Source organism: Saccostrea echinata, unplaced genomic scaffold, assembly GCF_033153115.1.
Source record: "Saccostrea echinata isolate AGI-Se365-2 ecotype Australia unplaced genomic scaffold, CSIRO_AGI_Sech_v1 ptg000029l, whole genome shotgun sequence".
In the NCBI taxonomy this organism is placed as follows: domain Eukaryota; kingdom Metazoa; phylum Mollusca; class Bivalvia; order Ostreida; family Ostreidae; genus Saccostrea; species Saccostrea echinata.
The window spans coordinates 32,805,001-32,830,292 of NW_026889778.1; the positions used below are offsets into that span (position 1 = coordinate 32,805,001).

Consider the following 25,292-nt stretch of genomic DNA (forward strand, 5'->3'; position numbering starts at 1 on the left):
ACCCAATACCACAAAAATTATAAGTTTCTATTCGTTTGACATTTTCTTAGATTTTTCTTTAAGATTTTTCTTTAAGCATAGTAGATTCGGTTGTTATTTTCAAACTTATTATTTACAGAGGGTGAATATGTCACACCTAGATGTTGACTTTTTATTTATTTATTTATTTTTTTTTGTATAAATCCATTCAGTCGCATATAAAGCCCTTATTTTAGCGTAAATATAGTTTTATAGCTTTGTCTTAAGAATTAAAATATGTAACATGTGTTTTCATTATTACACTATTTTCTGGTTGTTGTATAAAATGTGTGAAATGTCTTATAATTTCTACTAAACGATTCAAAGTATATTTTCTTTAAATTGTGGCATCTGAGTCTAATTGTATTTGAGTCAATTTTTACCTTTGATTTAATTTTTTTTTTCTTGCTGTCAGACAGGTGTAAACCAATTAATTGTTCAAACACCAGATGTCATAACCGAGTACCTTGTTTACTCAAGTTGAGTTGTTTTAGCGAAAAGTTGTTTGTAACTGTCGTTTAATTATCATTACTCGTTAATTGCCAGTTCACTAATTGTTCTCTCAAAATCCTGAGTTATAATTTTTGATTGGTCCTTTTTCAAGAACTAATTCTTTAAAATGGGCAAGAGTCGGGAAATGCGCATCACATCTATGATTGCGCTAATAAAGACGTAAAGTTTATATTTCCCACTCTTCGCCTCTATTTCTAGGAATGTACTGTATTTAAATTATTTACTTTCATTTTTTTAAGACGGATTTTATTAATTTTGGAATTAAGTTCAGAATTTGGTTTCTTATTTTTGGCTAAAAATGTACACTCAACTTAGAACTTTATTTCTAAATTTTCTTATTGGATTTAACAATTAATAAGGATTCTTGTAAAGACGTTTTCTGCATTTATATCATGTTTTATTATTTTGACAATTTTAAATATAGTTAGCTAAAGGGAAATAATATATGCATTTGCTTATCAACAAGTACAACTCTTCTATGTAGGGAGATAGAGTTTTTGTAATTCTTAAATTATGTTAATCGTTTCTAGAAGTGCATAATGACGAGCAAAAATTCTATTCTTAAAACTTTGTAAGAGTTCAAATTTGTTAGCAATAGGTAAATATTCATTTCTCAAAATTTAGTTGAATTAATTAATAATTGATTTTTAATATGTTTATTATATTAATGGTAAACAGTTAATCTGTACATTGTTATTTCAATTTACTTTATTGTGGAAATTATTATGTTCCGAGTGTCATCCCGGTCTCAATTAATGTTTTTTTAAATATATATTTTCTGTTACATTTATTTTAATGAGACCGGGTTATTTTTATAAGATCACATCTATGATTGCGCTAATAAAGACGTAAAGTTTATATTTCCCACTCTTCGCCTCTATTTCTAGTTCAAGGACAAACCTGATTGCAAGGATCCTCTAATTGACAAAAGATTGTCTCAATTTACGGATCGGGCACATTTGAAATAGAAACATACCCAAACCGTGTGAGACAAATATAACAGAATTTATTCAAGGGACATTCACAGTATCTATTGTTGAAATTGGAATACTACTGTATAAAGGGACAGTAAATTTCAAATCTTTAACTAAATATATTTCTATATTTTAATATTCATATTTTAAAATTGAATTAAATCAATAAAACCAATAAAATCAATAATACAAAGTAAAATTGAAAAAAAAGAAAGAAACTCATTTTTAACCGGGCTCATTGCTCGAAGAGCAATAGCCGGCTTTTGTTACGGTGTTCAACCGGAAATGCTGCTTTCTCACCGCCAAATCAAATACGAGTAAGAATATAGTACGTATGCTCAACCACCTTTGAAGCAATATTGAAGCAATACAAACACTAAATAAAACAAATTTAAGTTAACTAAGAAATTCTCTAAACCCAAAAAGAAACATTAATGGTAATATACCTTCTCCCCTCTTCTTCAATTAATTATTTGTTCAAAAAATGCGAAAGGTTTTCATTATTAATGTCGACATTGATTTTGATTTTGCAAGTATTATTTACGAATCATATATTATATTAAGCAGAAATGTTCAAGGTCTTTCTTTTGGTTTGTGTTCGCTTTAAGCGGAGGACTTATTAGTGGAAAAAACAATACTACATGTATATGTATTTCGGAGTATGAAAAATGTTTTTCGTTTTCATATACTTACAAAGAAAGCATATTGACACGGATGTACTTGGTATGTTGTCGGATATCATGGAGAGATACACAGCATATGCTAGGAGTACTGTTAAAGAATATCCCATCTTTTCACCGGAATCCACATGAAGCTTAAATGCCATCGGGATCAGAAAAGCCATCAGGACAACAGGAAACATAGTATTCAAGATGTGAAACATAGGTCTTCTGCGCATGTGTATTCGAAAAATTACTTTAGAGTGAGGTTCCCCTCCAAGAAAATGATCAGCAGGTTTCGTATTTTCAACAGAGAGTAGTTCCCATTCCCCATTTTCGGTGTAAAAATACAAAGAGACTGGGTTAGGACTGAACCTGAGATTGATATTTGCTGCGGTGTAGCCAGCTGTGGTGAGTCTGATTGTGCACGTTTGATGATCTAGTGGATAGTACGTTATCTCCGACTCACAGCTAACAATGTAGATGGCAGAGGTACTCCATCTTATTATTCCGTTTTTGTCCACTCTCATGGGAGTGTTTGGGTCAGTTATCACAGAAAGATCCACAATTCTGAAAATTATATAAATAAGTGTATACTATATTACCTTAAATTAGTAGTTAACAAAATGTTTGTTCATCACGGAGTCGTCCATAAACTAAAGATTTCACATTACACACACCTCAATCAGAGGTTAGTATATACTACTGAATAAAATCGGTTCGTTACAATTCTTTTTTTTTTTGTCGATGGTTTTAATTATTATGCCATGATGGTCTAATACTTCAAGTACACTGGTTCAAGTACTACAAGTCAATACTTGTATATTTTTTGGCATTAACCAATTGTCGTTTCGCATTTTTCAGGTCAAACTGAACTTGATAACTATATTTAGACAAGTTAAAGACAAATCCATATGAATGAGCTCTTTCTGTTAAACTAAATAACTGAATTTTACGTTTAACTGAGGGCAACCTACGAGTCTCAACGTAGACAGTGGGGCGTCCAGACGTGTTTCTTCCTTGTAGTTAATATTACTGTAGTCCTGAGTTCTGCCAGACATCCAGCTCAAGCGTTATCTGACCACAGCTGTAAAACATACACTCTTTGTAAAGTTTCTTAATCTACGATGGTTTTGAAACATACCACTTTAATACATGTTTGTCTTGGTAACTGATATTTTATACAACTGCCAATTTGAAGAATTCAGTGTCAGCAGTCTATCTACAGATGTGCCATCTTTTAAGTAATTGCACCAAAGACTAATATTAATATATATTATAGCATATATTACTAGTACTTTATATGTCTACAAGATAATTACAAATTAGATTTATGATAACAAATATACTACCATAGTTAAAAGTGCCGATACAGATAACGTCTGGTCTTTGATACTCTGCGAAAAAATATAAAACTTTATATTATGCAGACCCGTAGAAAGTAATTTCAGTTAAGGAGGTGGGGGTCACAATCAAACATCTTCATGATCAGTTTGGGTGGGCTCTATCAGCAAAAAAATCCTTACACGTAATTATTGACACATACATAAGTTGCATTGTTTTCTATGGTATACTATGTATCGAAGTAATTACTGGGGGGGGGGGGGGCATGCCCCCCCCCCCGGTTCCTACGGCCATGCATGTAATATCCATGCCTTTATATGTAAGTGAAAATTTTAATTTATCTTCACTTGGAATGCTTAGAAACTAAAGATAATGGCAAGATTCTGCTTCAGTATCATAAAAAAACTCACTGTTTTTTTTTCAAATGCTTTATCTGAACTGCTACTTTTAATCCCCCCAAAGCATGCACACTTAATTAAGGTCAGACGATACGTTCCTCAAATATCTGTTTTGTATACCTTCGAATTATGTGGAAGATATTCAAAATTTTAATTACCTTCTGATTTCTAAACTTGTTTCTAATTGTCTTTTAAAAAATGAAACACCAAAAAATGTGTTATTGGCTAATTAATTTTTTTCCAAAATGATTTTATAGGAAAAACATCCTCTGGTATCTTGCTTAAATGCCTGGTAAGGTACCTCAATTTTTTGCAAGTAAACATGTTAAAGTAGCAATACTTCAATCACAAAATCTTAGAAAAAAATATATATTATTGAGGAACGTATCGTCTGTCCTTAAACGTATATATATATATATATATATATATATATATATATATATATATATATATATATATATATATATATATATATATATATATATATATATATATATATATATACATATATATATATATGCCTGAATGAAATTATCCGCTTCACTATTGAACTTCTTAAACTGATATCGTTTTTTCCTCATATCTGACTTTCTGACTAAATCTTACTTGACCAACAGTAATTTATAGAACATGACCCACAACTTCAGAACATACGAGTTCATTGACGGTTAGGAGAGTTAAGACCACTTCTACGTTCACTTTCTGTGACGGTCTCTGTTGGACGGAGTAGTTGGAGAATAACTCATCTCTCAGTTGACTCTCAAGTGTTATGGAATACACCGGGGGTCCCTGGCCCACATTGACAGTCACACAGCATGCTATAAAAATATTTAATAATTAAAAAAACAAAGACAAAGAAGGAGATTGCAAGAATTTATCAATTGAATGACCTAATGCGATAAGTAAGTTGAAATTCTCTTTACAGGCTAAGGTTATAAGCAACGTACCTTACAACAGTTGTACAATCTCCCGTACCCATTGATCATTTTTCAAGATATTCTAAATTTAAAATCATAGTAACATAAGATGTTCTTAGACAAAAAAATCAGCATTCATCACACCAGGGGTTTTAAATAGATATCAAAATACAGGCCCGTAGGAAGCAATTTCACTTTGAGGGGGCAAAACCATACATTTTCAGTTGGGGGGCACTCCTTGACAAAAAAAGGGGCATCAGACGTTATTATTGAGGGGGCACAAGCATATAGTAGCTATATTTTCTATAGTATTCTATATTATTGGGGGGCACGGCCCCCTGTGCCCCCTCCCCGGTTCCTACGGCCATGAAATAGATGAAAATTCTTGTATTATTAAAAAAAACGGACCAGATATATAGTTTAAACTAGTATTTCCAGACAATTAATTTAATAGAAGAAGTGTACATCGCATCTTAAGGCAGTATAAAGAATAAGAAAATAGTATTCAAAACCACGTTGTGTATGTCCTTATGATTTTTGTGTAATTGCGCCCCCTCCTATCTCTGTGTGTGTGTGTGTGTGTGTGTGTGTGTGATTTTGTTTTTTTATTAGTATATTAAAGCGTACTCTTTTCTGTACGTTAAAATCGTTACGTTAAAATTGCGATTAAAATTTTGTACGAGTTAAAATTGCTATCAAAAATTTTGTATAAGCAAATGTATTCACTTTTTTATGGTCTGTCACTCTCTAATTCCGTTTTTTAATCCATTGGGTTCATAGGGTTCGATCAAGAAATACTGGAATGAATACGATGCTCTAGAGTTTAGAATTTGCTCTTAATAAATGCACAATATATAGAAATTTAAAAAAAAACATGTTAAGAAGAGTCATATAGGCAATTCATTTTTTTTTAATTGAAAATTATTTATGAAAATAAAACACATTATTTGTTAATATCTTTAAAAACCTTTGGGTAAAATCTTTAATAAACAAGTCACAAAGGGAAGATATGACACTCAATCATATTTTAAAAAGAAATTGAAATGAAACTGTGAAACCTAAGCAAAATTGCTAATTTTCAAATTTGAACCGATTCAAATTTAATCATTCGAAATTAATGCAAAATTCATTTTAACTAATTTACTGCTCATCTTATGCCGTTCCTGCGAAATCCATTTGATTGATAAGTTCAATTATTTTGCTAACCATATTACACCACAGGAACCTAGTATTCTTGTGAAAATGTTTCCATTTTATGTAATTCTGATTGGGATCGGATTAAGTGTGATCGGGATTAGTCCACATTTGAAAATTGGCAATTTTTCGTAAATTTCGCAATATCATTTCAATTTCTATATAGAATACGATTGCCTCATATTTCTTTTCCATAGGTAACTTGTTTCTTGGAGATTTTATCTTAATTTTATATTTTTAGATTTAAAAAAATAATAACAAATTATGATTTTTATATTCATAAGTTATTTTTTTATATAAAAAATTCAAAAGTTAAATGCCTCTTCTGGATATGTTTTATATAATATTTAAATTGTGCACTTGTAAACAGCAAATTTTTAACTTTAAAGCATCGACTGTGAAGATAGCGAACTGTAATCAAGCTCAAAAGTCCATTGAAACGATACAGTCTTGGAGCAGAGCAAACACGGACCTCTAAAATCATCAAAGGTGGGAACAGGTGCCATTGAGAAGTAAGCATTCCCTGTCGACCGGTCACATCCGCCATGTGCTCCTCGTCATGATCGTGAAAACAAAAACCGTAGACAATTCAGTGTAAAAATAATGGCATAACAATTTGTATGAAAAACTCCAGTCCACATTCGACTTAATGATAGATTGTATTTGCTGACAAGGTCATTATATCGACCATGCAAAATGATGACTTTAAACGAAACTGTTGATGTTCTTGTTTCATCAACTAATTTGTCAATAGCTAACCTCATTTTAGAAATCGTTTATACGTAGAACTTGTTCTTGCGCAACGAATCAACTGGGAGACATAAACCCCATATGCAAGTTAAAGTGGTATATTCCTTGATAAATGAGGAAGTTGATGATAGAAAAATTGAAGTCATCACCTTTATCATAAAGTTTTGTTATAAGGTTACCATTAATGCTTTTTCTGGTAAAATATCCAAGTAGGAAACAGTTGTGTCAGACTCTGTGGTTTCTTTTATTTCGAGTTCAATTGGATGTATCGAATCAAGTAGGAACGGAATGAATATTATTTGATAAAACGTCGTCGATATATCTAAATGTTGAATTAAAGGCCACAACAAGAGACTTTTTTCTTTTTATGTAGAAGTTTTTGAATAAATTCTGCTTCACATAGATACAATGTACAAAAAATGGTCTGCATCTTATTTGCAAATATAACAATTTTACATTTAATTTCTTCGAAAAATTACAAATAAATAAACGAATGAATGAATAAATAAATAAATAAATAGTGTGCAAATATATTCATTGTCGACGTATAAACGGGTATTTACCATACTTACTATGTAGATATCAAGTGCTTTAAAAAATGTTAATAGTTAAAAAAAAAGAAAGGATGTCCTGAAAACATTTCTAAAAAATTCAAGTTTATAATTATAATGTGGAGAGAAAGCAAGAAAGCGACATAAACAGATACAAATTAAGAATATGTTGAGCCTTTTCGACGTATTATCTTTGGGTTTAATTTTGTTGTTGTTGGTTTTTTTGTTTGTTTGTTTGTTGGTTTTTTTTTTTGTTTATTTGGTTTTGGTTTCTTGTTGCTGTTTTCAGCTCACCTGAGCTGAAAGCTCAGGTGAGCTTTTCTGATCACCCGTTGTCCGTCAGTAAACTTTTCACATTTTTGACTTCTTCTCAAGAACCACTGGGTCAATTTTAACCAAACTTGGTACAAAGCATCCTTGGGTAAAAGGAAGTTTAAATTATAAAAATGAAGGACCAAGTCCCTGTCAAAGGGGAGATAATCAAGATAATACAAAAATTGGGTGGGGTCATTAAAAAATCTTCTTCTCAAGAACCACTGGGCCAGAAAGGCTGAAACTTATGTGGAAGCATCCTTGGGTAGTGTAGATTCTAAATTGTTCAAATCAGGACCCCCAGGGGTTGGGCGGGACCACAATAGGGAATCCAAGTTTTACATTGAAATATGTAGTAAAAATCTTTAAAAATCTTCTTCTCAAGAACCACTGGGCTAGATAGGCTGAAACGTCTGTGGAAGCATCCTTGGGTAGTGCAGATTTTAAATTATTCAAATCATGACCCCCGGGGATAGGGCTGGGCCACAATAGGGAATCCAAGTTTTACATTGAAATATATAGTAAAAATCTTTAAAAATCCTCTTTTCAAGAACCACTGGGCCAGAGAAGCTGGAATTTATGTGGAAGCATTCTGGGGTAATGTAGATTCTAAATTGTTCAAATCATGACCCCCGGGGATAGGGCGGGGCCACAATAGGGAATCCAAGTTTAACATTGAAATATATAGTAAAATCTTTAAAAATCTTCTCAAGAACCACTGGGCCAGAAAGTCTGAAACTTATGTGGAAGCATCCTGGGGTAGTATAGATTCTAATTGTTCAAATCATAACCTCTGGGGGTAGGGCGGGGCCACAATAAGTACTACGGGGTGTGGGGGTGTGAGAGAAATCAGGTGAAAAACAGCCAGGCCAAAGTTACTCAGGTGAATACTGTGTCCCATGGGTCTCTTGTTATTATTGTTGTTGTTGTTTTGTGTGTGTGAGGGTGTGTGTGTTTGTTTATTGTTGTTTTGCAATGTTTTTTCTTTCTTTCGTCGTAATTGAAAAACAAATTGCTTGTAAAATGCTTTTTGTTTTCGTGTAACCCTCTTACGCTTGATGTTTATTAGGGTACTAGATATGTTGCGAATATTGAATTTATTTGATGTAGGTCAATGCAAAATTGATAACATGATAAACTATGTAACTTACGCACAAAACAAAAAAGTCTTCAATTAAAAAAAAAATGCATCTAAGATGGACGTTAAAAAGAGGTCTAATGAATTAAATTAAGTTTCAGAGCAAATTAAGATTTTTGATACGTCAAATATTTAGTGTAAAAAAAAATTTGAATCTTAAGTAACTTTACTTAAGAAAACTTTACAGGGCCTGGATATCGAATATCTGAAACATAATCCTCCTTCGTGTTCATGTTCTTCTTCACCTTATAACTATAGTCCTGCTGGTCACGTTATTACTGGTGACGTAAATATAGTTAATAATGAGGACCTTAGATCACTAATTTTAAAAGGTCCTAAATATAGGGAACCCCGATCCTTTAACTGGCGTCGTAATTTCATACATATTATGGATTCTGTAGAGGATTACGCCAGGCGTTGGGTCAGACATGAAAAAGACCTTGACACTTTGTCAGAATGGATTAAATGTATCAGATATATGTTAAAATCTCGCATTAAACGATTGAGGGGCAGTATTCAATAATTCAGAAGTGAAAAAAGAATTACATGTAGATAGATTTCACGATCAGTACGTACTGGTCCCTGCTGACAAAGCAGGTAACAACATTGTCTTTGTTTGTAAGGCTCATTATATAAATTGTATTTTAGAGGAACTGGGATTTAATTCTACATGTGGTAATCCAACTTACACCCATAGCTCCCTTTCTAAGGAGGAAATTCTTCAAAATCATATGTCAGTTTTGAATATTTTTACTATTCCCAACAACCAAAATGAATTTTACCAAAATTAACAACATAAAAACTTAAGACTTTTCAACTTTATATACAACTATTCCCCTCGATAAATTAAAGTCCAGACTTTCTGACATCGTTGACAGCTGCTTTTTCAATAAAAATGGAACTCGTAAATTTACTTACCTTGTCATTAGTCATTTGCAAAATTACTAAAGTCAAAAAACAATCTGATTGTACACACAAGTACTCTGAAGTTGACATTAAAAAGATGCTCGAGTTTCTGATTGACAATATCTATGTGGTTTTTGGAGACCAGGTCTTCCAACAATCTACTGGAATTCCCATGGGTATCAATTGCGCCCCGTTATCAGCAGACCTATTTTTGTATTCATATGAAGCAGAATTTGTTCAAAATCTTTTACGAGAAAAGAAGAAAACACTTGCTGTGGCCTTCAACTCTACATTTAGATATATCGATGACGTATTGTCAATTAACAATGGTTATTTCCATTCTTATGTCGACACGATATATCCCGCTGAGCTTGAGATAAAAGATACCACAGAGTCTAACACATCTGTTTCATATTTGGATATTCTATTAGAGAAAGACGTTAATGACAATCTAACAACAAAGCTTTATGATAAACGAGATGATTTTAACTTTTCAATCGTCAACTTTCCTTACCTATGCAGCAATATATCCTTATCACCTGCATACGGAGTTTATATCTCTCAGTTGATTAGACACGCCAGAGCATGCTCTACGTATGAACAATTTCTAAAACGAGGTAAGTTATTGACAAACTTGTTGATTGAACAAGAATATCAGCAGTCTCATTAAAAATCATCATTTCGTAAGTTCTATGGTCGATAAATGACCTATCAGCAAGTACAATCTATCATTAAGTCAAATGCTGACTGACTTTTTTCATACTAATTGTTAGGCCATTATTTACACACTGAATTGTCGACGGATTTCTCCGTTATTTCCCGATCATGACAAGGAGCACACGGCGGGTGTGACCGGTCGGCAGGGGATGCTCACTCCTCCATGGCACCTGATCACACCTCTGATGTTTTAGAGGTCCATGTTTGCTCTGCTCCAAAATTTGTATTGTTTAATGGACTTTTGAGCTCGAATACTGTTCGTTATCTCCACATATTTCATGTAAATGACAGTTATGAAAGAAGTGGTTTGTAATGGTCAAAAACCATTGGGAAGATTTTTAATTCACGATGCAGTTTTGTTTTGGAAAAAGATCGAGATTAGGCAGTTCTCTCTTTCTCTCTTCCGAAAGAATATTCTATTAAACTCCCTTTTTTCTACAAACACATGTACTTACCGCATATAATATATACAATTGCACAGTACGGATACCGCCGTTCCATGGTTCATCTGTTTCTCGTTGACTCAGTATGGATATTTTTCATGATATCTTTTTGATTATCCAGAGAGGTATATGTACTAAAGACTATGGTTGTCTAACTCAGCTCTTGTATAATCTTTGTTTAGAATCAAAACTAACTGATCATATTAAGGACTCTTTGCATGATTACTGAGATTTATAATACTAAGTATGATCCGATAGGATTAGCTTTAAAGTACTCATTCAATTTTTGATCTACAAATAACTGAAATTTGTTTTGTGTCTGTTACCTAACTCGGGTCATTTAAACATAGGCGTCGGTCGTTCTCTCCAGATAATCGGTTATTTACAATTATTACATGGGTTTAGTGCGAGTATATCTTCATTGCTTTAAAAGTAATTGATTCAAAGGACCTGTGTTACTTTTTTTCAGGAATGGAGAGAATTTCTCAGATATCGTATAGCTGTTTTTTTTCTTTTTAGCGGGATAGTATTTTGGCTTATTTTGGCGATTTATAAAGATTCACCAAAATTAAAGTCGCTAATATTAAGTATTTTCTTTGCAACTTTTTTGAGATGTGTAATTGGGTCTGCATATTAAGCTCTCTCCAGAATGGGAGATGATCGTTGATTTTGGCCTAGGCGGTTTGCGACGATGGATTTTTGCAACTCTACGTTCCCAGGAAAATTTGGAGCGCATCAAGTAACAGTGACGTCACCAATGGATTCTAACTTATAATATTATGTGTATATTCTTTTTGATGTCATTGTCATAATTACCTTCACATACTAGTTTTCTCAATCTTTGTAATTTATTCATAAATTTTGTCCTATTTTTCTGTTGTAGTTGATGCATTACAGGATAGCAATAATTTTTTTCCTTTTCAACAAATCCAATCGAATAAAATCTGAGGCTATATATATTGTGTTGCTTCTCATGTCATTTTCTCGACTTTTTTTCTCTTCTCGTCTAAAGCCCTGTTCACATGTGCCTATTTACACACAGTGGGCAAATTTTACGTATATGCAAATTAATTTTGCACCTGGTTGTATTCTAGCGCATGTAAACGGGGGTAAGCAAGATTTACACGTGAGTATTTTTACTCCTAGTGCAAAATTACATCTAGTCAGACTATGTGCAAATTAACTTTTACATATGAGGAAATGTATTCCTGATGTACTTTTAGTCATGTGAACGCGTAACAAAATTTACACAAAAATAGAAATATTGAAATTGTCTAGAAAATATAGCATCGTCGATTTCATTAAAAATTGCTTTTTTATTTAAGAAAGAACAGTGACATGCTGTTGTATTTTTAGGTCCAATCATTATTTTAATTGCATTTATCACCATATTGTGATAAATGCTTTTAATACCAGTGCAAGAGCGATAACTCGTGCGTTCTTGGTAGTGGTTAAACATTATTGAGATCATGAGTTTTAAATAGAGGACGCAATATAATCAAGCACCTTATGACCCCGATTTTCATAGTCTACCGAAAAAGCTAGAAGGGCAGACATGTTGCAAAATTTCATCTCTAGTCTGCACACTTTGGAAGGAAAATGTTTTGACCCACCGTTCAGCAAAATTATTTCCATTTTTGTGCATTACTCTGTTCCAAGGATACGGTTTATAGACACTGTAAGTAATTTATGCGAACAATAACATGATGCCCCTAATTATAAAGGCTTGAATTTATGATCGTTGCACTTTGTGGTATCTGTGACTGTTCATCACGCGCTGATGCTGTGGATAGAATGACATTGAAAGTCCTTATTCTGGGGCATTCATTTATACGCAGATTTGAGAACTTTGTTTGTATCAACTAGTTCTGGCCATCGGGTGACGCCGAATTTAAATCTTAATTCAGAGGAGCTACAGATTTTCTATTTACATGATTTAGGTTATGGGGGAGCGTCACTGGCTCAAATTCGTGCGCAAGGCACTCGTTACGTAAGATACTTGCATCCAGATGTTGTTTTGTTACAAGCTGTATCAAAAGATTTGTGTCGGAGAAACACATCAGTGGAAGACATTTTTCATGAACTTGCGGACTTTGTAATTTAACTCCGTGATGCGGAAGATGTGAAAAAAGTAGTGGTGCTTCAGACATTGCATAGAATTCCCCCGACAAGACGTATCAGGTTTCATGTGGACACAGAGTGCAAGAGAGTTGTTGAATTAGATAGACGCATGTCCTATTACTTGCAGAATGTAGAGGGAGCAGCATTCTTTCGCCTATCTGGTTTATCATAGGATGGTATTTCTGGTGGGTGGGGTCCATTTGAATAATCAGGGAAATAAGGAATATTATAATAATTTGAGAGCTGTTATTGTTTCCTTGATAAAGTCTATCAATAATGGTGGGTACATGTTTGTGCAGCATTTATATTTAGTCTAACGATACATTGTTCAATTTTCATCTGTTTATTTTCAAAATCCACATATGCAGTGGTGATTTAATGCAATCTAATGTAAAGATGCATATAGCCATATAAATATTATATCATTTAATTTATACATTTATGACACCCCTGTAAAGTTGGGGTTGTTTAATTGGATCCTGTGTATTATTTATTAACAGCTTATTTAAGACTAACCATAAATTTTTAGTTTTAGCAGGATTTTACACCCTTATATGGTCGGGGTGTAGTTTTAGCAGGATCTTGCACTCCTATATGGTCGGGTTTGAATTATAGCAGGTTTTGCACTCTTCTATGGTCGGGGTTTACTCAAGCAATATCTTGACCCCTATATGGTCGGGGTTGAATTTTAGCAGGACCCTGCACCCCTATATGGTCGGGGTTTACTTAAGCAATATCCTGCACTCCTATATGGTCGGGGTTTAATTCTAGCAGGATTTTGCATATGTATGGTTGAAGTTTACTTAAACAGTATCCTGCACCCCTATATGGTCGGGGTTTAATTTTAGCAGGATTTTTCACCCCTTAGGCTATATGATCGGGGCTGAAGTCAAACAAGATGTTGCACCCCTATATGGTCGGGGTTGAATTCAGACAAGATGTTGTACCCCTATATGGTCGGGGTTTTATTTCAAAGGATTTATTCCCCTAAATATTGGGTTTGTTTAACTGAATATATTGCATAAAATGAATAAGATACATATATTCCAATAGTGTTGAGATTTCTAGAGGTTTCTTATCTATAGAATTGTCAATGATATAGATATTTTTGGAATTCTACATATGTAATCACCTCGCATTTATAGAGCAGAATTTAAAATATGAACAGAAATGATATAATTTTAGACACAGTTATAATACACTCCACTGTCATTTATTCTTATCCGGTGAAGTATCATAATTGCAAATAAATGTAGCTGTAAGGTTAGCTAGAATTATATTACCAATATGGATTGGGCATTAAATGATTTAGATTTTAGAAATATCCAATGATATTAAACTTCATGGAGTGTATATTTAATTAAGAAATTCTATTGGTGCCTTCATTGGTCTTTAAGAGCTCTGAAATATTTTTATTGATAATGTTATTACATAGTGTATATTACATAGATGAATTTTTATTTTTACAGGAAAATTGGGAGACACTATTTGTAAACATATGCTAGATATTTTGCACTAGGTTTGTGTTGAACGTGGAATATCTAATGACAAGACAACTCTCATCAGGTTTGACTCTAAGGAATAGAATGGAGACAGTTATATCTATGCTTATGTTTTACCTCAAGATACATTGACTGAGCTATGTAACAATCCCAGGATAGGTGTCTAGAATGCTAAACACAAATTAAGTAAAAATAACTAAAAAATAAAGTAGATGAAGTTATGTAGCTGATTTTTGTAATCGAATATCCGCCTCCCAGCCAAGAGGGAAAACTCTTTAAAAAAAAAAAAAAAAAAAAAAAAAAAAAAAAAAAAAAATTAAAAAAAAAAAAAAAAAAAAAAAAAAAAGATCATTTAATCAAAAAGACTCAAATTAAGCTTGAAATTCAATCTTTTCGTGCAACAATTTTTATTCACGCAACTCAAGTTCTTCGTAGTCTAGAAACTGGGAAAAGTTGACATTTGTGTCCCATAAAAGTATTCAAAAATCTTTAGATAAATCGAATTCCTTCAAGCTTGCTTTGTTAACCATGATATGAAATTTGAAGTGATATTTGATGTCTTCCAACGATAGCACATGCTTTTTACACTACAGGTATGTGTTATATAATGATTGGAAAAAAAATATAAGAAAAATGCCATTATGATATGAGTATTAATAACATGCAATTTTTTCCAAATTCCGGGATACCTATAAATGTTTATTCAGGTACCTTTGGCTAACAACAGGATATTATTACATACTGACAAGCAATCGGTCGTGCAAATAGTCAATTCTGCTAAAGTCAGACTATTGGTTAGAAACTTGTAATTAATATCACTTATTTCGCTATTATATTTAAGCAGAGTTCATTACTTAGTTATTATATCAAATTAAATTGCAGATTCTATTTTACATTGACAGTGGCTTCATTTTTGGGCTTTGGGTCCTCGTGCATCTCAGGTCAATATTGGAAACGATAAGTTTCAATAATTGATTCACACCTTTTCAACAATGTCACATTGGCATCATTAAGCTAGATTGATGAACAAATCATTAACAATAGAGTCTGAACTTGGTACACCTAGCCATGGCCAATTTTTGGTACATTTCAATGGTAATCCCCTAACGACTAACGTGTTATTAGTTATCAAACCCTAATTGCAATACTATTCATTTCTGTAACATAAACAAATACTGTTTTAGATCACACTCTTTTCAGCAGCAGTATTATAGGGCATTCCTGAACAAATTATTAAACAACTGGGCTTTTGGAATCCATAACTATACATGCCTCAAACATTGGTGTGAGATTTGTATAATTAAAATATTATAGCTCAATTTCAATTTTGGCTTAAACGTATTATACATCTATCCATATAAAAATTTTAGGTTTTGTAGATTGTGTGTAGTCTGGGATATGGCATTCATAGGATACTGAGCTACCCAAAGTGACATCATTGGTCCTTGAGGAAAAAGCCCTCGATTTGATTTTTTAAAAAATGGGTTTGGAGTCAGGGAAATTAGATTGAAGGAATTTGACTCTTTGATTTAGAATAAATTAAAATGCACTTGGGTGGTACATTAAGGTTTCAAGGACCGGGGCACCTCGCCTGGATCATTATTGTTTCATAGTATGGAATGTTCCTGCTTATGCTGCAAGTTATTAGTCCGAAGTATGTCAATTATTTGGTCCGATTATGGATATAAGTTTAATCCAAGATGAGTCTTGATTTATTAAATGGAACAACTAACAAGTGTCTATTATACATGAATTTTTATAAAATTTGAAATTTAAAGGTCAGGTGGGTGAAATGGAATGAATTAAAAATTAACATGTATGCACCAAACACGTTAGTGGCGGGTGAACTTGTATAGACAAGTTCATTTGGCGGAATTCGGGGATTACCACAAATGAGGAATTCTCTCATGTCTGGCTCAAAACTCTGGGTAATCTATCCTCAGTACTGGGGAGGATTAATTTGGGGTTACCTCAGCGGTACCTGAGGGACCAGCTTGATCTTTGTGGGTACCAAAGGCAAGTTTTGGGGCCTACCCCTGGGGGTATTATCCCCATGTTGTTGTTGTATTCCAGGGGAGGCAGGTATAGAGTTAGGGCCCGAGTCAGAACTTGAATTCATTCATTTGATGTGGCACTCACTCTTGTTGGTACCAAGAGGTCTGTTCCCACCACAGTCACCTGTGGGGGCGCTATCGCGCCAAGGATCTAGGGAGGTCATCCCGGTAGGAAGGTAGTGATTCCCTGGGTTCCGCCGGGGTATTTACATCTATGTATAAATAGATTGTGACAAATAGTCGCCACAAAATGTAATCATTGTTTCACAATAAATGTGTAAAATTAATATTGTTACTATTCATTGCATCTGGGATTAATTGCATTTATCACCATATTGTGATAAATGCTTTTAATACCAGTGCAAGAGCGATAACTCGTGCGTTCTTGGTAGTGGTTAAACATTATTGAGATCATGAGTTTTAAATAGAGGACGCAATATAATCAAGCACCTTATGACCCCGATTTTCATAGTCTACCGAAAAAGCTAGAAGGGCAGACATGTTGCAAAATTTCACCCACCCACCCTTCCCTAAAATATGTGTACAGATTTTTGCTGCTTTCTCTTCTGTAATTTCAGTGACAGAAGCCTATTCTTACATGGAAAGAGATGTGTATGTGAAACAACCTAGCGGTTGTATCATTAGCAAAGAAAGGATGTGGTCATTATGTATAGGGTGGGACCATTTGGTGTCAATTGGACATTTTCTGTTGAAATCAATGTAAATGATTCAATCCTGAGTTTTATTGGACATTTCTATGGTGTGATACATAATCAGTACTTCAGTGAAATTGGTGATCATTGATGATTATGTGTTTACGTACAATGTTACTGTACAGTGTTACTTTTAATAAGTATTGTAAGCAAGTATAGCTTATAAATATATATTGAGAATTTTCTTGCTTTGGGATTATGGTAAAGTTTCTTAAGTCACAATCTGGGATGGGGGCGGCGGAATTCGGGGATTACCACAAATGAGGAATTCTCTCATGTCTGGCTCAAAACTCTGGGTAATCTATCCTCAGTACTGGGGAGGATTAATTTGGGGTTACCTCAGCGGTACCTGAGGGACCAGCTTGATCTTTGTGGGTACCAAAGGCAAGTTTTGGGGCCTACCCCTGGGGGTATTATCCCCATGTTGTTGTTGTATTCCAGGGGAGGCAGGTATAGAGTTAGGGCCCGAGTCAGAACTTGAATTCATTCATTTGATGTGGCACTCACTCTTGTTGGTACCAAGAGGTCTGTTCCCACCACAGTCACCTGTGGGGGCGCTATCGCGCCAAGGATCTAGGGAGGTCATCCCGGTAGGAAGGTAGTGATTCCCTGGGTTCCGCCGGGGTATTTACATCTATGTATAAATAGATTGTGACAAATAGTCGCCACAAAATGTAATCATTGTTTCACAATAAATGTGTAAAATTAATATTGTTACTATTCATTGCATCTGGGATTAAATGGCATTTAAACAAGAAGTGGCAATGTTCTTAGTGCATGGGAGAAACTTTTGAAGAGCGACTATCTAAAAAGCTCAAACAAGTATTTACAAAATACATGTACTTTGAAATAGCAAACTTCCTGCTGATTTACATACAGTTTGAGAGTGCATGTGAACGCATCGCAAAAATTACATTTAGTCTACTGTATTTCAAAGTATATAATTTCTTTATCATTTTTTTTACTTCAATGAACAGCGTATATAAATGTTCAGCAAAATTGAATATACTTAAAATTCATTTAGTTTGCTGCTTTATTCTGTTAAAACATTTATTTATCTTTTGCAAAGAAAATGATGGGAAATAGACATGTCATTTGCTGTTAAATTGTACGTGACGCATTTTGTAGAACGATTAAATGTTAATGTTGCTACTCTTAGTTCTAGTAATTACGTGGACAAATTTCTTCCGAAAGTTATCAGTCGCTGAATTTTTTTAAAAATTAAACTTTTACAGTTCCATGCACCATGATATTGAGCTTGGTCCAATGATCTTATTCATTATAGCACACATTCTAGGATCGCTACAATCGGACCAAAAATACCAATATACATGTAAATAATAAATACAAAAATGAAGATCACAAACAATAATCTACCTAAAAAAACTACACAGATTTATTTATCAGGGCATAAAACACGGATCCCTGGGAATTCCAGATGTGGATCAGGTGCCTTGGAGGAGTAAACATCCCCTGTCGACGGGACACACCCGCTGTGTGTCCTACGCATTCATCAGCTAGACGGAATAATATGTAGACAAGTTTAGTATAAAAACAATGGCCTAACAATTGGTATGAAATATGTGGGTCAAAACGACCAGATGATAGACTGTATTGGCAAACAATGTCATTATACCGACTATAGAATTTACAAAATTCTGACTTTAAACGAAGTTGTTGAAATTCCTGTAATATCAACTTATTTGTCATAGCCTGCCTCTGCCTCGGTTTAAAATTAATCGCACTCAGAGCATGCTCTTGAGCATCGAAAAAACGCCATATGCAGAAAATATTAGTGGAATATTACTGCATAAATAATTAAAGGAAAGAACTGCGAACGATAGTATTGTTCTCCCGCCTACCTCCAAGTCAATTGTCAAAAGTTAAGATATTCGAATGATTTTTAATATTCATATTGATATTATATGGATTTTCATAAAACATTACTTCTTTGAGAAAACAACGAGAGATAACTCTAAAATTTTGGTAAAACTCGTGTTTTTCACTATAGAAATCAACGGAAAACGGAAAATATTTTAAAAAAACATCTTCCCCCCCCCCCCCCGTGAAACAAAAATTCCTTTTTGCGGGTAATATGGACTGTCATTTCACAAATTCATACCAAAGCTTTTTGTGTTTCACGGGGGGGGGGGGGGGGGGGACATATGTTTATATATTAAAAACGACAAAAATGCTTATTTTTTCAGCAATTTCCAAGTGTTTTACAACTGAAACATTATATTTTACTAATATATATGCTTAATTTTATATGCATAAAACATAAGAAAAGATTTAAGAAACATTTATTCATATCCAAGACTATTTCAGAATGTGGTGATGCTTTATAGCCCGATTTCAGTGGAAAATATCGTCTACCCCCCTTATTTCAAGAGCTGGAATTAGGGATATTTTACTATTTAGCACTGGAATTAAAATAATTAATCAATTACCATTGAACTGTTCTTTGTATTAAACAAAGATTTTATGGCCAAATTGTCATCAATATTGAATTAAATGGTTGTAAAATGTAGGCGGGAATCGGGAGTTACCGTGCGTAGTTCTTTGACGATGGAAAAGCTGAAGTCGTCACCTTTGTCAATTGGTGTGTCAGTAAACCATCCAATTATGAAACAAATGTGGCAGAATTTGTGAGGTCTTTTATTTGGCGTTCACTGAGATCAGGGACCTATATATTAGTATATAGGTCCCTGCTGAGATATATCGAGTCGACATATGAAAGGAATTAAGGAAAGGCCATAGTTTTTCGCTTCCGGTTTTAAATTTTATACACCGACTCTAGACTTCCGGTTATGACTCGGCTTTGGCGCAAAACATTCAGTCTGGTCATTTATCATAAATTTCGTGTGATTATATAAAAATACAAGAATGCCCCGGTCTAAAAAAGGAACGTTCGTGAAAGCTTCGTTCCTCCGGAGACTTGAGGGTCTAAGGAGAGCAAGAGAAGCCCGTGCGTTAAAAGGTAAACAGGGTAAGTGTCTGTATTAATAATTATTGTGTAAGCGTTCTGCTATGGACTGTTGGAATATGTAGCAAAAGATTCAATCATTTATTGTGTAAATATTAGATGTTGAAAATGATGGCCTATGCTTGGAGAATGATTCTTCCCCTGTTCTACGAAGTGTTGAGTGTCAAAGTGCAGAAAGTTCATGGCGTGTTGGAAGACGAATTGTTGAACTTGGCACTCTTGTAGATAATCTGAAAAGAGGTTGCGCCATGTGTGGGAATGCACTTCAGCTTGTTAACACTATAGGTGAAAGGAAATTTGGACTAGGGCAGGTATTTATTATTTTTTATAATATTGTCAATGACTTTGTATTTCAAAGATTTGTTTTTAAAGATGTTGTATACCCTTTACATTAATTTTTGACCAAATGCAGGTTCTTCAGATAAAATGCACACATTCCACCTGTGCCCATGTCAATGACATACCCACGGGCAGTAAGCATAGGGTTAAAGCAGATATGAAGCAATATGCTTGGGATGTCAACACAAAACTTGCTGCAGGTATAAATCAAAAATTTTATTTTGTAAATAAGCAGATAAAAATAAATTATTTCCAGTTATACAAAAGTTTACATCTGAAAGAACTATTTTGTTTTCATTTTATTTCTGTGATATCTTAGGTATGCTAAATGGTGGTTATGGAATAACTCATGTAAATGCATTACTGGCTGCACTGAATATCCCAGGGATCACAAACAGGAGTCTAAAAAGCAGAGAAAGAGAGGTTGGGGAACACCTAGAGGAAATGGCAGGGCAGAGTTGTAATAAAGTTCTTCAAGAAGAAATGAAACTGTAATTTTATATACCAAATATTGATATTTAAATTTTGCTTTGTATTTACATGTTATTTGTTAATATTTGCACATTTGTGTTAATTACTTTGTAGGAGTGATGGAGACATCACTGTGTCTTTTGATGGTGCCTGGCAGAAGAGAGGTACTGGTAGAGGATACAATAGTCTTACTGGTATGCCCTGGTGATAATGTTACATGTTTTGATTCTCCCTCCTCAAGAAGGATTGAGATTTCTTATAGAGTAACATATTTTAATACACATACATGTAGTTATGTACTAGCAGTATTTATCTTGTTACAGGTCATGCATCTCTAGTAGGAGAAAAAACTAAAAAGATAGTAAGTTTCTCTTCGAAGAGTAAAAAATGCAGAATCTGCTCAGCTGCATCAGGTAAAGGAGTTCCACCCAGAAAACACAACTGCCGAAGGAATTGGCATGGATCGGCAAAGGCAATGGAGCCAGCCATGGCCTGTGAAATGCTGAGTGCAATCCAAGATGAAGGGTGCAAGGTAACTTTTCATTGAATGTTTGATTCTTATTAGAGCAATGCCAAATATGTCTGTAAAGTTGACTACATTATATATTAAAACTTTGCTGTTTTAATTAAAGTACATATTTCCAATGTATTTTACAGATAGGAACTTTAGTCATGGACAATGACTCAACAACTATTGCCCATGTAAAAGCCACTGTGGACCCAACCATCAACAAAAGAGCTGACAAAAACCACACAAAAAAAGGTTTCACAGGAGCTTTGATTGAGCTTGCCAATACTCACAAAGTTTTGAAAAATCAAAAACTTAGAGGTCACATTGAAAGGTTTGTGTTTTTGAAGTGTAATATTTCAGTAAAATATCCCTTGATCAACTGTGGTCCAACAGAAACCTTGTTAATTGTAAGTGCGATAGCTAATTATAAAATAAGTATCTTTTCCTTCTTTGTTTTAGATGTTTTACATATTGTGTACAGCAAAACAGGGGCAAGGCTAAAGAGCTTGAAATTGAACTTGGCAAAATTGTTCCACATTTATATGGTAAGTGTATCAATAAAAAAGTCATTACAAAATTAGGAATGAAGAGTGAAAATATTTTAACTACTTTTTTTTTTGAAGGTGAACACGAATACTGTGGAACTTGGTGCCAGAGTAAAAAGACTGACTATAAACCACGAAATTTGCCGTATGGAAAGCCTCTCTCCTGCACCTTAGTTCGAGAAGCTTTAGAAGGTCTATTCAAAAAGTATTGCTGTAAGGCAGAAGAGCTAGCCATGATGGGGTCCACCCAAGTCAATGAGAATTTCAACCATATGGTCTCCACTAAAGCCCCCAAAAGATTGTAAGTACTTTGGTTTATTTCTCTTTGTTTAAAACAAAAATTCTAGGTATAATCTTTTAAATTGAGTCTGAAATATGAGATTCAAATTGCAAAAAAATGTGTTGTTAGGTTTTATGGAGGTTCAGAAAGTCTACATGCTAGACTCTCAGCCACTGTATGTCAAAAGAATATGGGTTATGGTTACATATCAGAGGTAGAAAAATGTGTTAAAAGTTTCAAGTTGATCATTTTTAAATTTGTTTTTCTCTACATTTATTGTTTGTTATGTTTTGTTTTCTTTCTTTTTTATGGCAAACCTAAGAAAGTTATGTTCACATGTGTTTAGTGTCCTAGAAGTTTATTTTGATTTTAATGGTTTTCCACAATAAATATTATAAACTATAAATACATGTAGCTTTTAAAAAAGATGTTTACAATCATGTTTATCTAAATAAACATGTACATAAAGTACATAAAGATATGGATTTACTAAGAAATTCACATTCAAAACTATAATCCCTGTTCTTATTAACCATTTGATTTGAATATGGAACACTCACAAAATTAAAAATTTACTGAAACATGAATTATATTTTACAGTTGAACAAGAAAATGGCATTGTCACCAGGCAATTTCACAATGAAACATACCATTAGACTTGCCAACAAGCTCAAACGGAAGCGTCTGATGCAGAGTTTACCCACCACAAAGAAACGTCGATTGGAATTAAAAGCTGCCAGGTTGTCTAAAGAAGCAGCGAGGAATGTACTAGAAGGTAGTGCTTCAGTTAAAACAGAATTGAATGTAATGTTTTACTTTGATTTATTGTGTATTTTTCACACCTTTAGAGAAGCCATTGCTAGTGGAATTTCAGTATTATTTACTTGAATTTTGTTTGTAACAGGTCAATCATATAAGTCAGATATTGGTCTTGAGGAGGATGTTGATCTTGATGACATTGATCCAGAGCCTCTTAGGATTTCTCCAGAGAGCAGCTGCTTGATGTATTTTGATTTAGAAACTACTGGACTTAGTAAGATTTTTTTTTAGTTTACCTTTTCCCTACTAACAAATATAAATATTCTTTTATTTTCGAGTTTGGTATAAAATATAATTAATAATTTTGCTTTCAGGTAGAACATCTGACATCATACAGATTGCTGCAGTTTGTGAAGATAGGTCAATCAATGTTTATCTCAACCCCAGTGTACCAATCTGTAAAGAAGCATCGGCTGCAACAGGTCTCAGATATGACATGGGACAGCTCACTCTTCATGGAGAGCCTGTGCCTTCAACAGATCAAGTCAGTGGTTTGACCCAGTTTGTAGACTTTACAACAGATTGTGCTTCAAAACCAGTCATTGTGGGCCATAATATTCAAAACTTTGATCTTCCAATTCTTCAATATCACTTGCAGCGACATGGTCTACTTAAACGATTTGATGAAAATGTTTTAGGTTTTTTGGATACATACAAACTTGCACAGAAAGTGTTTGACAAGAAAACAGTGGGAAATTTTAAACAAGAAACATTGGTCAGATTGTGTTTAGGGAAAAGTTACGATGCACACAATGCTCTAGCTGATGTTTGTAGTTTACGAGAACTGTACGAGTCAAATTTAGCATTCAAATGTGAATCTTCAGATATATTTAATATGAATTATTATAATGTCAAGTCCTCACTAATTCCATTGATACAAAGCAAAGTAATTTCTACACTGATCTCTAAAAGGCTTACAGCTAACAATCTAAGCTTAAACAAGCTAAAACTCATACATAAGCGTGACCCCCATTGTGGGATTCAGACTGTCTTTAGTGAGGTTGTGTCTGGTTCAAAGACACCAAGAATTACGAAGTCTCAGAAGATCATTGGCAAAGTTGTGGAGTATTTGAACTCTTGTTAGTTCACATCATAAGTATTTTCATTCAACAAAATTATTTGTTTATGAGCTATACTTGCTAGAATCTACATGTATGTTTGTTACACTACATTTATTCTCTTTATATGTATTAGATTATAAATTGTTAAGAATGTGTACTTGTATGTAAAAAAAAATTGTGAAAAAAGGAAGGGGTTGCCCCCCCCCCCCCCCCCACCACCACCACCCTACCCCTTATGTTCTAAGTGTCTAGAAGGACCAAAATTTCAGTATTTTTTAATATTCCATTTGTATTTCATTCTAAGACTGTATTTGTTTGTTACATTTTGATATTTTTTACAGTGTGTAAAATATAACTGTAAAACATGCTATTACCAAAGTGGGGGTAGGGGTATTCGAGATATGATTTAATAAAATATCTCTGGTTTACTGTGATAAAATATGTTTTTTTGTTAACCTTAGATATAATTTTAGATATTTTTAAAGAAAAAATGGCATGTTAACAATATAAATTTTGGGACTTTTGAAAATAATGATATTTTGTGATTTTTTTTTTCTGATGGATTTGAGTAGTATAAATGTTAAATGTGCATGTTTTCAATTGAATATCTCGAAAAATTCTCTTTGTAGTTAATTATCTATTAGATTTAATGAATTATAGCACAATACAGTGTGCTTTGGTGCATATTTGAATAAAATATGAAATTATACATCTTTGTGTTAGAATTTGGCTGTTGAAGTTGGGGGTATATGTGCTCTATAGCACATAGTATGAAAATAAGCGTGCAAAGGTATGTGTAATATGGGTTTTTTTGTTGGCTCAAGAGTTGTTTAAGATATTTAAATGAAAAAATAAATTGTTTGACAGAAAATTCTGATAGTATTTACCTACCTTAATTAGTGGTATGTAGATTTTTTCTGGATTGGAGGAATGAAACTTGTATAATGACTTGAAAAAAAGTTATTGTGTGAATCAAATACGTCTCTTAGAACTAGGAAATAAACTGTGTCGACTTTATAGTAGTTTCTTTGTTTTTTTTTTCTGTGTACTTGGGTT

The 25,292-nt window shown here is 33.6% G+C and overlaps 3 protein-coding genes and 1 long non-coding RNA gene across 4 annotated transcripts in view; 3 read left to right on the forward strand and 1 right to left on the reverse strand.

Annotated features, from left to right (window-relative positions):
* Positions 1 to 4,892, reverse strand: part of LOC133195207 (uncharacterized) — a 27,186-nt gene extending 22,294 nt beyond the window's left edge. The window contains exons 1-4 of the mRNA XM_061331064.1: positions 4,859 to 4,892; positions 4,561 to 4,724; positions 3,201 to 3,286; positions 2,226 to 2,734 (exon numbers count right to left, since the gene is read on the reverse strand). Coding sequence (XP_061187048.1) covers positions 2,226 to 2,734; positions 3,201 to 3,286; positions 4,561 to 4,724; positions 4,859 to 4,892 — 793 coding nt within the window. The remainder of the gene's footprint in view (positions 1 to 2,225; positions 2,735 to 3,200; positions 3,287 to 4,560; positions 4,725 to 4,858) is intronic.
* Positions 4,893 to 12,221: 7,329 nt separating this feature from the next.
* On the forward strand, positions 12,222 to 17,933 carry LOC133195830 (uncharacterized). The gene is made up of 2 exons (XR_009722245.1): positions 12,222 to 13,234; positions 14,425 to 17,933. It is a non-coding gene; the product is annotated as an uncharacterized LOC133195830 (long non-coding RNA).
* Positions 17,934 to 20,020: 2,087 nt separating this feature from the next.
* On the forward strand, positions 20,021 to 23,082 carry LOC133195831 (uncharacterized). The gene is made up of 10 exons (XM_061331784.1): positions 20,021 to 20,213; positions 20,310 to 20,521; positions 20,623 to 20,749; positions 20,869 to 21,040; positions 21,135 to 21,214; positions 21,344 to 21,552; positions 21,678 to 21,862; positions 21,991 to 22,076; positions 22,155 to 22,377; positions 22,957 to 23,082. The coding sequence occupies exons 1-10, from the start codon at positions 20,111 to 20,113 to the stop codon at positions 22,958 to 22,960; spliced, it is 1,401 nt and encodes a 466-aa protein (XP_061187768.1). The 5' UTR covers positions 20,021 to 20,110; the 3' UTR covers positions 22,961 to 23,082.
* LOC133195208 (uncharacterized) lies at positions 23,044 to 24,259 on the forward strand. Its single transcript, XM_061331065.1, has 3 exons — positions 23,044 to 23,131; positions 23,261 to 23,389; positions 23,490 to 24,259. The coding sequence occupies exons 1-3, from the start codon at positions 23,044 to 23,046 to the stop codon at positions 24,257 to 24,259; spliced, it is 987 nt and encodes a 328-aa protein (XP_061187049.1).
* The last annotated feature ends 1,033 nt before the right edge of the window (positions 24,260 to 25,292 follow it).